The sequence below is a fragment of the Panthera onca genome, chromosome E2, assembly GCF_046562875.1.
Source record: "Panthera onca isolate mPanOnc1 chromosome E2, mPanOnc1 haplotype 2, whole genome shotgun sequence".
Classification (NCBI taxonomy): domain Eukaryota; kingdom Metazoa; phylum Chordata; class Mammalia; order Carnivora; family Felidae; genus Panthera; species Panthera onca.
Window position 1 is genome coordinate 7684204 of NC_138353.1, and position 11969 is coordinate 7696172.

The window sequence follows — 11969 nt, forward strand, 5'->3', positions numbered from 1 at the left end:
CCCCAGAGAGAGGATTTTTGATTATTCCAGCTAAAGAAACAGGCTACCCTGTTTTATTTCACTTCGGATAAGGTATCAAACCCTGAAAGCGTTGCTTTATCGTTATTACTTATCACTTGTCTACTGTCTGTCTTCTCCTGAGCCAACGACTTTCTCTGACTTGTTCGGGCTGTAGCCTCTGCTTCTAGAACAGTGCCTGGCACGGAGTATTCAATATTTAGAGAATAAAGCATATCAGCATGCCACCACGTGCACCAATTCAGTCTTCCACTGCGTCCGGGATCCCGTCGCCCCAAAGATCCTCCAGGGTACATCTCCCAGCTCACCCCAGGGGCCAGGCGCCCAGCACAAGAGCCCCCCGCATCCCGAGGGGCCCCCCCAGCCCCAATCATCTTCCTGCGCGCCCCCGCGCACGCGCCCAGAACCACTGGCCCTCGCCCCTCTACCGCGCGCCCTCCCGCCTCCACGCTCCCCTTCGCAACCCTTCTCTCAGGCCTACATGCCCGACTCCTCCACCTTCCTTCTCTGCCAAGTCGAGTCCCTTCAAGCCCCCTTCTCCCCTCACTCACCCGCTTCAAACAGCGTTTCCCGCCACAGCCTACGTCGCTGTGACCCCTGACTCCAGCGCGCGCAGGCTCAGAGTCGCCGCGCGCCGCCCTGGGCCACGCCCCTCCCGCCCAAGTAGGGCGAGACCACGCCCCGACAAGCCTTCGAGCCACGCCCCTCCTTTCAACTGGGGCTAGGCCACGCCCCGTCCGTCCAATTTAGGATGTTGCCTCTTCCCACTTTCCATATATTCTCGCCAAACCCCGCCCCGCCTTGAGAGAGGGGCCTGCTCCTAAGCCACGCCCCCTCCGACGGCAGCTCGGCGGATTCCGGCTCTCGTTGCGCGCGGCGGCGCGGCGGCGCGGCCGGCTCCCCTGTCCTCCCGGCCCCGCCTCCCCGCCCGCGGGGGCATCGCGCGTATCCTCCGCTCGCGGGCCTGCTTTCTGCGGAAGGCCTAGGCGAGAGGACAACTTGCGCACGGCCCTTCTTTCCGCTGGCGGAAGACCTGACGTCTGCCCTGCCCGTGTAGGGGAGGTCCGGTCACCTCTGTCTCATGCCTCGGTTTCCCTACCTGTAAACTAGACTTAGCGCAGGGCGGGCACACCTGGGGGCGCCCGGCACACTGCTTGGAACAGGACTTCTCGTAAATAGTCACTTCCCCAGTCACCTTACCCCCAGCTGCTCGAAAGAAAAACCACACCTTTCAGTACCCAGCCCATCCCTCCAAGCAACACCCCCTTCACTCTTGGCCAGGACTGTCCACTCAGCTCACTTCTGAGACCCCTTGGGAGCCTGGCACAGGAGGAGGGACTAAGAGATGTCCACAGCCCGTCCCTTACTCTGAAATCACCAGACTCTCCCACCTCCCAGACCTGGCATGCGCCCTCCCCTCAATTTGGGGGCCCAGCCCCCTTGTCATGGTTTAGGTTCCCCCCTGGGACATGATATCCTGTGTGAGGACTTGCCTGCCTTCTACTTCTGGGCTCCCATGCTGCCACGCGCTGCCTGCATTAAAGCCCCTATTCCCTTCCATGCTAGCTGGCCCCATCCATCCCCCCTTTGCCAGCCCTGACTGGTAGCCACCTCCCAGGAGGGGCTTTATCTTGTTCTCTGGTGTTTCCAGTGCCTAAAATTGTGTTTGCCACATAGTAAGTGCCCCCCCCCCCCAACGTTACGTGAATATCATCTGCATCCCCAGAATGGCCAGCACACTGCCCAGTGGCTTCAGGAAACATTTGTGGACTGAGAGCCTGACCCTTCATCCACTTAAGTGTTCTTTGTCCTTCGGCAGTCTCCAACTCACCTGTACAGGAAGATGACCCCAAGGCCGTCAGCCTCTCCTGGACACCCCACTTCCTCCCCCACCCCCGCACTCAGTCACATCACCCTGAACCCTCCACCAGCCTAGCAACACAAGGTTCAGGTGGCTGATCCCATCCCCCGTACATCTTGAACTCACTCTGGCTCAGGGCAGGTTTCTATTCATACTTTATTTTCCTGTTTTTGTCTTTTTTTAGTTTTTATTAAATAAAAGGAACAGAGGGAGGGGGCCTGCGGTTTTTCAGGCTGTCAGGGAGAGCCACGGGCCCCCCACTCCCTCTGTTCAAGGTGCACTGCGCAGTGAGCTTGAGGTGTAAGCTGGGTGGGGAGGGCAGCCGGTAGTGCTAGGAGGGTCAGAGGTTGGGATCTAGGACCCACCCAGCCCTCCCAGGAAGACTCAGTGGGCAGGGAGGGAGCCTCCTGGACCCTAACGGGGGCTCACCCGAGGGCTGAGGGCTGGTGGGACCAGGGCTTGTGCTATAAGCCACAAGATGGGACCCCAGGCCCGGCTCCTTCCCACTCCAGGAGGAGGAAGGGGCGACAACGTCCATGCGTTGGAGGGTACAGGGCTGTGGGGCAGGGCGGCCAGGCCCCTCACTCGTGGACATCCCAGATCTCAGACAGCAGAGGCGGCAGTTTCTTGTCTTGGAGCCGCAGGGCAAAGACCTGCTCTGAGTGCACAGAGCTCAGCGTGCGCAGGCTCACAAGCTTCATCAGCATCCGGGGGAAGCGCAGCTGGTCCTGCGGGGAGGTGGGGGGGGGAGGGCGGGAGGGAGGTGGGCTCTGGTCAGCCCAGCCGGACCACCGGTGTAGGCAGGGGCCCGGCAGAGCGTGGGGAGCCCCGCCCCTATGCCTGCACTGGGCCTGGCTCCTTGGTCACGGGACAGAGGCCTGAGGACAGACTTGGCCAAGAGGACACCGGCCAGGGCTCAGGGCGCCGCCAGAGGAGCCGGGCAGTGGGGGCAGCAGACAGGGCCCGGCTCTGATGAGGAAGCAAAACCTCAGCCCGCGGCGGACCCCACGTGGGGCCTGGACTGCCTGTCCCCGCCAGGGCCCTGGGAGGGGTGGGCTCCCGTACCTGCGGCCTTTTGATGCGCGTGTAGGAGAGCAGGGCCTCCACGTACGGCTGCTGTAGGGCCTCCACGCGGCTCGGCTCCTGCACGTTGGGCCGGTCAGCGGAGAAGATGTTGATGGCGATGAGGAGGGCGTACTCCGCGTCGTCAAGGCCCAGCCGCCGCATGGCCCGGGAGAACTCGAAGATGGGGTTGATGAACTCCACCTGCAGGCCTGGGGGGGGGCGGGAGGCGGGGCCGGATGAGCTCCCCCAGCCCCGAACTGGCCCCAGCCCGGGTCCCTGACGCTGCTATCAGCGGGGCGAGGGACACGGCAGCAATGCTAGCCTTCTGGTCATTTCTGTTCAGCTGTGTCCCCATCCGAGTGGCTGGCACAGGGGAAGTGCGCCCTAACCCCTGCCTGAATAAAGGGATGAGTAATGAATGTGAACATTTATTCAGTAGTTTCTGCTACCTCATCACTGCCTTCACCTCCTTCCCGACCTCCCCGGTTCTCTCCTGACGAAAAAGAAAGATTTTTAAACCTAGGTCACACTGCGTCACCCCTGTGGTGGCTTCCAATGCTCACGGAGCAAGGCCTGAACTCATCCCCGGGAGTAGTTCATTCATTCGTTTTTCAGACTCTGTTGAGCACCTACTATGTGGCAGGCCCTGGGGCAGAGCTGTTTAGAAGACACAGCCTCCCCTCCTGCGGAACTTGCACTTGGGGGTTGAGGGAACCCAACAGACAAACGTGTAACTAAACCATCCGGTCTGTGAGCTGGATCAAAGTAACACAAGGAAAGGTAATCGGGGCATCGAAAATCAAATCAACATCTTAGACAAGGTGGCCAGTGTGTAGGGTGACGCTGTAGGAAGGCCACACGGTAGGGTGACCTTTGAGAAACAACCAGGAGGGGAGGGGATGAGTCACGAGGATGTTTTGAGTGTTCCACGTGGGCACCACATGTCTGTCTTCCCCAGGACTGGGCAGCTTTCTGGGCCTTGAGGCTTCCAAATGTTGACACCACAAAGGTCCCATGCAAACCAGGAGGAGGTGGTCGCCCATGTTGGCCAAGCAACTGCAAAAGCCTGAAGCGGGAGCATGTTTGGTGGGTTCAAGTAAGAGGGAGGAGGCCAGTGTGGCTGGAGGAGGGTGAACAAAGGGAGCTGGGGGTGGAGAGGCCCCTCGGAGCCTGTGAAAAATGGCAAGGACTCTGGCTTTTCTCCCAGTGAGACGGGAGCCACGCAGGGGTAGCGAGCAAGAGGAGGGACGTGAGCTAACTATGAATACGACCCTTCCGACCGCTGTATGAACAGACACACTTTGGAGAACCCAGTGAGGGGCCCCGACAGCGTTCCAGGGAGAGGCACTGGAGGACAATGGCAGAGGATGGGGGGAAGCGGTAGGACCCCGACCTCCTCTCCAGCCTCATCTCCCTGTGTTCCAGATGCCTGGACCTCCTTGTAGTTCCTTAACACCATCCAGCTCTTCCCCCACCTCAGGGCCTTTGTATGTGCTGAGCCCACTGCCAGAAACATTCTCCCCGCTCAGTGCTCCCCTGCCACACTCATATTCAAAGGGGACTGGGAGGGCCAGCGGCTAGAGGAAAGGAAGAATATGGGGTTAGGAAAATACAGAGGTGCCCCGGGAAGAGATGATGGGGGAGAGTTGGACTCACAGAGTGAAGCCCGAGCCTGAGGGAGAACAAGGCTTTTATGGTACATGGGGTTCCCTGGTGGGCATTGTTACCCCCCAATTTCCTTTTCCTAGGCAATACACCTCACCCCTCAGGCCTCGGTTCATACGCACTTCCTCCAGCAGCCGACTGCCTAGGTCACGTCCCCAGGTAAGCGCTCTCGGGCGGCAGGGACCTACCGCGTACGGTTGCGAACTTCACAATGAACTGAGATCTGGCCTCCCTCCAGTGACACCAGGTTTGGGAAGGAGGGAGTGTCTTTTCTTAATTCCTATCAAGATGCCCCGTTGTGAGAGCACACACCCCTCTGTCTCATCCCGCACTGCATCCCAGCGGACAGACTCAGCACTCAATAAATACATTTTCATCTCATTTTGAGGCTGGCTCACTCCGCTTTGGAGGTAAAAAAAATAGAGGCTCAGACAAGAGCGAGACGGCCTGAGGTCTGCCACCAGTAGAGGCCCGGCAGGGGCGCCGGCCCTGCACCCTCCCAGCCCTCTCCCCAGGGGCAACGGCCCTGCACCCCCCCCAGCCCTCTCCCCACCGCACCTGCGCGGTGGAAGTCATCCTTGCTGTAGGTGAAGTCTTTCAGGAAAGTGATGCACTCTGTCTCGTGGTTGTAGCGTCTGGCTGTCTCTAGCAGCATGATCTGTGGGCAGCAGGGAGAGGAGGAGGCAGGGGCAGGGGCGCCACGAGTCCCTGTGACCTGGCAGCCACTGGTCTCTCCTCTCTTGGCCCGTGGGGGGACCTAATCTTGCCAGAATCACCTCTCACCCCTCTGCCCCAAGCACGTTCCCTCAGTCACCCCGGCCTGCAGTCAGCACGCCCGACACTCCAAGCTCTCCCTCCTCCAGGTTCAACGCCCACAGCGCCCTCCTCCCAGGATACTCTCCCCAGGTGGTTGCAGGGCATGGGGACAGGCATGTTTTGTTCACTGCGACCTATCCAGGACTTGGAATGGAGCCTGGGGTCCACTAGTAACTCAATACTTATTTGTTACTGTTGCTTTGGTTTAAATGTCAACTCTTCTGAAGGGCCTTTTCAGCACATTCTTTAGAGTGCGTCCTCCCAGCCAATCCTTAATTTTTCTCAGCCTCAACCCGTTTCCTCTCTCTCCTTGGCTCATGGGAGGCTCTGACTCTCTGTTTAGTATTTCGACGTCCCCCTGTAGGATATCATCCCCACGAGGGCAACCACCAGAGGGGTCTCGCTCATCCCTATTCCCCCAACATCTGTCCTGAGGCTTATCCCTGGGGTTCCCTGTGGGCAGGAAGGAAGGGCCATGTTGAGGATGGGAAGGCTGCCCGTTACCTCAATGGTAGATGCCTTCAGGAGGGCAATCTGGTCCTCGCGGCCCAGCTGCAGGAAGCCAGGCACCTGTTTGGCAAAATCCACAATCTCCTGGACTGAGATGATGGCTAACTCCGTGAAGTGGGCGAAACGCTGCTGGCGTGCATCACGGGACTGGGGGTCCGCGCCCAGGGGCCAGGGCTAGGGCCAAGGGGGGGGGGGTCAAGGTTATTCACAGATTCCTCCAATGAGCCCGAGGCCGAGGGAACATCTTGAGGCAAAGAATGCGCCCTAGGAGACCCTCCTCTCCAAGGCCCCGCCCTCTGGAGCCTTGTTCCCTCCCCATGCCCTGGGCTGCAGCCCTGATGGCTTTCCCCCAACTGGCCTCATCACCCTTCAAGGCTGCGGGAGGGGCAGTACCGTGACTTTGGGCTGGTCGGAGAAGGAGCGTTTGTTGCACTGCAGCTGAGCCGCCACCAACTGCTGGATCATTAGTTCCTGAGCGGCTGTTAACTGGACACCCTCGCCTTCCCCGGAGCCCTGGCCACCTCCATCAGACCCTCCAGGGGAAGCCCCAGGCCCAGAGGCTGAGCTGCTGCCGCCCGATGGCCCCACAGGTGACTGTTGCTGCTGCTGCTGCTGCTGCTTCCGAATCTTCTTCTTTCGGATCTGTTCTTCCGACAGGACGCCTATTCGGGACACAGAGGCCTCAGCGGTGGCCCCGGGGCTGGGCACAGGCCAGGCGAGCACGGCGCCCTCCCCAGCACTCACACTGCTCTCTCATCCCGGCCTCCTTGCATTTGCGCAGCCGGCACTGCTGGCACTTGCGCCGCATGAAGGCGTCCATCTGGCAGGTTCCGCCGCCCCGGCAGGCGTAGCGCCTGGCCCCGCCTCGGACCACGCTGCGCCGGAAGAAGCCCTTGCAGCCTTCACAGCTGAGCACGTTGTAGTGGAAGCCGGAGGCCTTGTCCCCGCACACGCGGCACAGCTCGTGGCCCAGCATCTTTGGAGCCGGGCCCTTCTTTCGCTTGCGCTCTGGTTCCTCTGCCGGGTCTGGGACGACTGAGGTGGGCGGAGAGAAGCCATGAGAGAGACGGAGCCCCCAAAAGAAACAGCAGCCAGAGGGCCATCCCCACGACACAGAAGACACAAAGAGCCAGTGTATAGGGGGTGACCAGGGAGACGGCAATTCAGAAGGAAAGATGTGTGAACCCCAAAGAACAAATAACAACAAAAGGTGTCAAGCAGGAAAAAAATACACTCACAGGCAAAGTGAAGGAAAAAAAAAAAAAAGAAGTTGTCAAGAAGAAGTGGAAGAAAAAAAATCAACAAGAAACTGGGGCCTCCCATTCTGATTTTTTATCTTTCTCCCTTCCTAGATCTCCCCTCAAGGCCCCCCGTATCCATCCCGAGCCCCTGTCCCTGGGCCCCATCTCACCCTCGCTGCAGGCTGAACGGGCCCAGTCATCGCCTGGGACATCAGGGTCTGGACCCACAGGCCACAGTTCAGGACCCTCCTCCTTTATAGCTGGTGAAGAAGAGGGTGCGCTGGGTTGAGGCGGGCCATTTCCTGGGAGAGGGAAACACAGTGAGTTTCTCCTGCCAAGTGTGCAATGGGAGAGGGAGTGGGCTGGGAAAGGGGTCGCTCACCAGGCAAGGGGGTGTCCAGGGAACTGGTGGTGGGAGTGGACATGGTGGAGTCACGGAGCAACCTGCAGAATACAGGGGGACTGAGAACCTTGTCGGGCCAGGTAGGGTCAGGTTAGGCCAGCCCCAGGTCCCGAAGGATGTACCACTTTCTTCCATCTCTCCAGACTCCTCCTTTACTGCACACAGACCCCACCCCAGGCCCCTGCCAGCCTGTAAAACCTCTCCTCCGATTCTGACAGACCCCACCCACGATTGCTCCAGATCTTCCGGCTGGGTCTCAAGCCCTGCCCTCATCTAGACCCCGCCCCTCATGTAGGCTCCACCCACTCCGGATCCTGCCCACTCCCTCTTCAGGTACTGCCCTTTCTGCTTCAATCGTGCTCCTCCCTAACTTCCCCCTTCCCACCAAGTTCACCCTGCCTCCTCTTACTCCCCACCTCTGCAGAAGAAGCACCCCCAACTCCCATCCTGACCCCACCTCCTCCCCATCTTTTCCTTCTAGGTCCCGCCCAACCCTTGTAGCTTGCACCCTCACTCTATCCACAATGCCCCGCCCCGCCACTTTGCCCCGCCCCATCGGTACCCCTCCCTCCAGGTCCGGCCCCATCCCCTCCCATCCTGCCCCGCCTCCACCTCCTCCCATCACGCTCCGCCCCCATACCTCGCTCCAGGTCCCGCCCCTCTCCGAACACCAGTGGGGGGCGGGGCTCATGGCTGCGCGCGAGGGTCCCGTGGGCCGCCTCTCGCGGGGGTCTCTTACTCCCGTTGCCCTGGAAACAGCCGGAGACAGCGCGAGCTACGGAAGCGGGGGGGAAGGAGAGAAAGGGGCTGAGCGGGGGCAGCGCGGAGGACGCCGGGAAGCCCCGGGCCCGGGACGCCTCCCGCATCTTCCCATACTCTAGTGCACCTGCCTCGGTCCCCTTGCTCTGCTTCTCTTCCTCCTCCTCTGTAGCCCCTGGCACGCCGCCGCTTCTCGGATCCCCTCAAAAGTAACTTCGCCACTTCTTCCGGCAACCCCGCCGTGCGTCACTTTAGGAAAGGGGCGGGTAGTCTGGAGTGACGGACTTCCGGTCCGCCTAGGACTAGCCAAATCGGCTGCCCCGCACGGAAGTCGTACGGTCACCGGAAGTTTACCCTCCAGGGTAGCTCCGCTGGGGCCAGACAGAAGAGTTCCGGACCAGCTCGATCAAACGCAGGGCCGGCGAGGGGGGCGTGGTCAGTCCCAAACCTTCCGGCCCCCGTGGGGCGGCTTTAAGTCATCCCAGTGCCCCTCGGTGTTTGCGGCCAAGGATTGGCTCGGCATGAATTTCCCCGCCTATAGCTCCTTTTCGCACACGGCCGATTTGAAGCGTGTTTGTCATTTTTTGGTTGTTAAACAAGTTTTCTGATTTTAGAGGCGCGCTGCTTATTGGTTTTAAATAAATTTAATTACAAACCTAGGTCCAGGAAAAATATGTTTAAAAAATAAACTTGTTGATAGGAATTAAAAAAAAAAAAAAAAGGCATAGCCTTCTCATACCAAGAAGAGAAAAATAACAGCTTTTAAAGAAAACTCACAGTAATTGAATAGGTAGAAGGAATCGTTCCAAAGTCTTCCCTCGATAATCTGATCTATATTGATCATACATCCATTTTCAGGAAACTGGAATGTATGAACCATGCTCTTTTACAGTTTGTTTTGTCCATTCCCACATGACCTTGAAGCTGTGGAATTTGAGTATGTTACCAATAAAAGGTGTGATAACATGGACATGGGGTTCCAGGGAAAGGGCTGAACTATTTATTGTCTCTCACTTCCTGGCTGTGTGATGTTGAGCCAAGCTATTTACCCTCCCCATTGCTCAGTTTCCTCTTCTAAACTGGGACCAACTAGGGGCACCTGAGTGGCTCATTTGGTTAAGCGCCCAACTTTGGCTCAGGTCATGATCTCATGGTTGGTGAGTTGGAGCCCCGGGTCTAGCTCTGTGCTGACAGCTCAGAGCCAGGAGCCTGGGTCAGATTCTGTGTCTCCCTCTCTCTCTGCCCCTACCCCGTTCTTGCTCTTTCTCTCAAAAATAAATAAGCATTAAAAGAATTTTAAACTGAGACCAACAAGAGTTCATTGGATTGTCATTATGATTAAATCAGGTAAAAAGCATGAACCGGGCCAGGTTCAAACAAGGATCCTAGTATGCCAGAACTATGTTTTTTCTTTCTTTTTTTAAGTTTATTTTGAGAGAGAGAGAAAGAGTGAGGGGGGAGGGGGAGAGAGAGAGAGAGAGAGAGAGAGAGAATCCCTAGCAGAGCCTGATGCAGGGCTTGAACTTACAACGAGACCATGGCCTGAGCCGAAGTTGGACACTTAACCAACTGAGCCAACCAGATGCCCCTTCACTGTGGTTTTAATTTGTACTTCCCTGATGGCTAGTTCTATTTCTTTTTATCACAGGTAATTTGTAATGTGTAATTCTTTTACTATTCTGAAATGAAATCCAAAAACAATATAGCTGAACTGTGTCCCCAGCAACGAAATATCATTTACCTCACCAACTGCAACACAAAAGATGTATAAATGGAAGCTAATTTGTTTTTAAAAAATTTTTTTTAATGTTTATTATTTTTGAGAGAGAGAGACAGAAAGCAAGCAGGGAAAGGGCAGAGAGAGAGGGAGACACAGAATCTGAAGCAGGCTCCAGGCTCTGAGCTGTCAGCACAGAGTCTGATGCGGGGCTCGAACTCACAGACCACAAGATCATGACCTGAGCTGTAGTTGGACGCCCAACCGACTAAGCCACCCAGGCACTCCTGGAAGCTAATTTGTAATAAAGCGATACCTACTTCAACATAGGTGCACAAGAGACACAATATGGCAGTCAGATCTTACTTCAAAAGACAGAATTATTGAAAATTTAAAAGCAGCAGAGCAGTCTAACAGAGTAGGGCTGGATCATCAGCTCAAATGCCTCAGGCAACATTGCCGTGGGTGATACAATTTTTTCCAAAATTGTGGCCAAGTCTTAATAAAGTTATCAATAAGACAAGGTAGGAATAATTTTGGCATATTAAAAAAAAAAAATCATGGTACATCAGCAAGTACATCAGGGTGGCTGGAGCTGAGTGAGGTGGGGGGACAGGGTGCAAGAAAAAACTATACATATATATATTTAGATAGATATTTAGATAAATATAGGTATAGATATAGATGATACAGATATACATATTTTTTTGGTTGCTTCCTTGGGGAAGGTGCTTAACCAAATACTTGTTGGGGGCAGGGGCACCTGGCTGGCTCAGTTGGAAAAGTACACAACTGGATCTCAGGGTTGTGAGTTTGAGCCCCACGTTGGGTGTAGAGCTTACTTAAAAACATTTCTTAAAAAGCCTATTGGATTGCAGCAAATTCAGTTGAACGAAGAGACTGGTTCTTCGTAATTACCAAAAACCGCTCATTAAATATTGTTGTTAGCGTAAAAATGTCGGGTGTAGAGTCAACCATTTTTATACCACGTATGCTAAGTTTTTAAGACTTTCAGAAAATGTACGTTGAAATTGATGTGAAAAAAACAAATGAAACTGTATTATCGGAATTCACGTAAAAGAGGCTGATCAGAAATGTTTTCCCCCATACCAAATAGAGGATAATCACAAGGCTTTACATTTCCAGGTTTCGGGCGTGTGGTTTATAGAGTGAATAAATCAGGCGCTAGGATGCTTAAAAAAAAAAAAAAAAAAAAAAAAAAAAAAGGAAGGAAGGAAGGGCGGAAGGTTGGCGGGGGGGGGCGGGGTGGGGCGGGGGGGGCGGGAGCGAACCGAGGTGATCTTGGCTGGGAAAACAGGCCCACAGCACCGCCGTGTGGCCATTTGGGAATTTGCAGCAGGATCTTTCAGAAATCCCTCAACCCCGGGGCAAGCAAGAATTGGGACAGGACATCTGGGTGAGGGGATTCTGAGGGATCGAGATGGAATATTCCAGCTGCTAAAATAGATGAGGGGGAGATGTGGTAAGACTTATCGTAGAGAAACTGATGCTCCGTCTTCTGGGTCAGGGAAATTCCCTAAAGCAATTGTGCTCAAAGTAGGTTGTTGAAAATATTTGCTGAGCATTTGCTAGATACCAGGCACTGTCCTAGGTGCTGGGGACGTGGTGGCGAATGAAATAAACCAAGATCCCTGCCCTCGTGGAGATAAGATTATAATGGGGAAACAGGCAGTATCACTGATTCTAAGATGCACGTGACTTACACCTGATGACATCTTAGAGTTAATTAAATGTTCAAAGAGGTTGAGTGCCATGGGAAAAAATAGGTCAGGGTAAAGGAGATTGGAGATTTGGGGAGGGGATGGTTGCCATATTGAATTGGGTGGTCAGGGAAGACTTCACTAAGAAGGTGATATTCAAGAAAATATTTATTTATTTATTTTTTTTAAATAA

At 55.5% G+C, this 11969-nt stretch overlaps 2 protein-coding genes across 3 annotated transcripts in view; both read right to left on the minus strand.

Moving 5' to 3' along the window:
- POLD1 (DNA polymerase delta 1, catalytic subunit) overlaps nt 1-694 on the minus strand; it is a 29438-nt gene extending 28744 nt beyond the window's left edge. The window contains exon 1 of the mRNA XM_078439432.2: nt 570-694. The gene's annotated coding sequence lies outside the window, so the exon portion shown is untranslated. The remainder of the gene's footprint in view (nt 1-569) is intronic.
- A 1323-nt stretch (nt 695-2017) lies between these two features.
- NR1H2 (nuclear receptor subfamily 1 group H member 2) lies at nt 2018-8894 on the minus strand. 2 transcript variants are annotated; one of them, XM_078439434.2, is made up of 10 exons: nt 8470-8894; nt 8220-8354; nt 7559-7620; nt 7347-7478; nt 6680-6970; nt 6329-6597; nt 5930-6109; nt 5168-5267; nt 2945-3153; nt 2018-2607 (listed from the first exon to the last, which is right to left on the minus strand). In XM_078439434.2, exons 3-10 carry the CDS (start codon nt 7599-7601, stop codon nt 2461-2463), a joined length of 1371 nt encoding a protein of 456 aa, XP_078295560.1. In that variant the 5' UTR covers nt 7602-7620; nt 8220-8354; nt 8470-8894; the 3' UTR covers nt 2018-2460. The 2 variants fall into 2 exon arrangements, with proteins under 2 accessions (XP_078295560.1, XP_060507798.1); XM_060651815.3 differs by having other exon boundaries at nt 8466-8894.
- Between the last annotated feature and the right edge of the window lie 3075 nt (nt 8895-11969).

Bases quoted from the DNA above. Each gene is read 5' to 3' on its own strand.
- NR1H2 (XM_078439434.2), bottom strand. From the start codon at position 7,601: ATGTCCACTCCCACCACCAGTTCCCTGGACACCCCCTTGCCTG. The intron at 7,479-7,558 runs GTGAGCGACCCC...TCCCTCTCCCAG, and splicing joins CCTGGACACCCCCTTGCCTG to GAAATGGCCCGCCTCAACCC. The intron at 2,608-2,944 runs GTACGGGAGCCC...ACCTCCCCGCAG, and splicing joins CGCGCATCAAAAGGCCGCAG to GACCAGCTGCGCTTCCCCCG.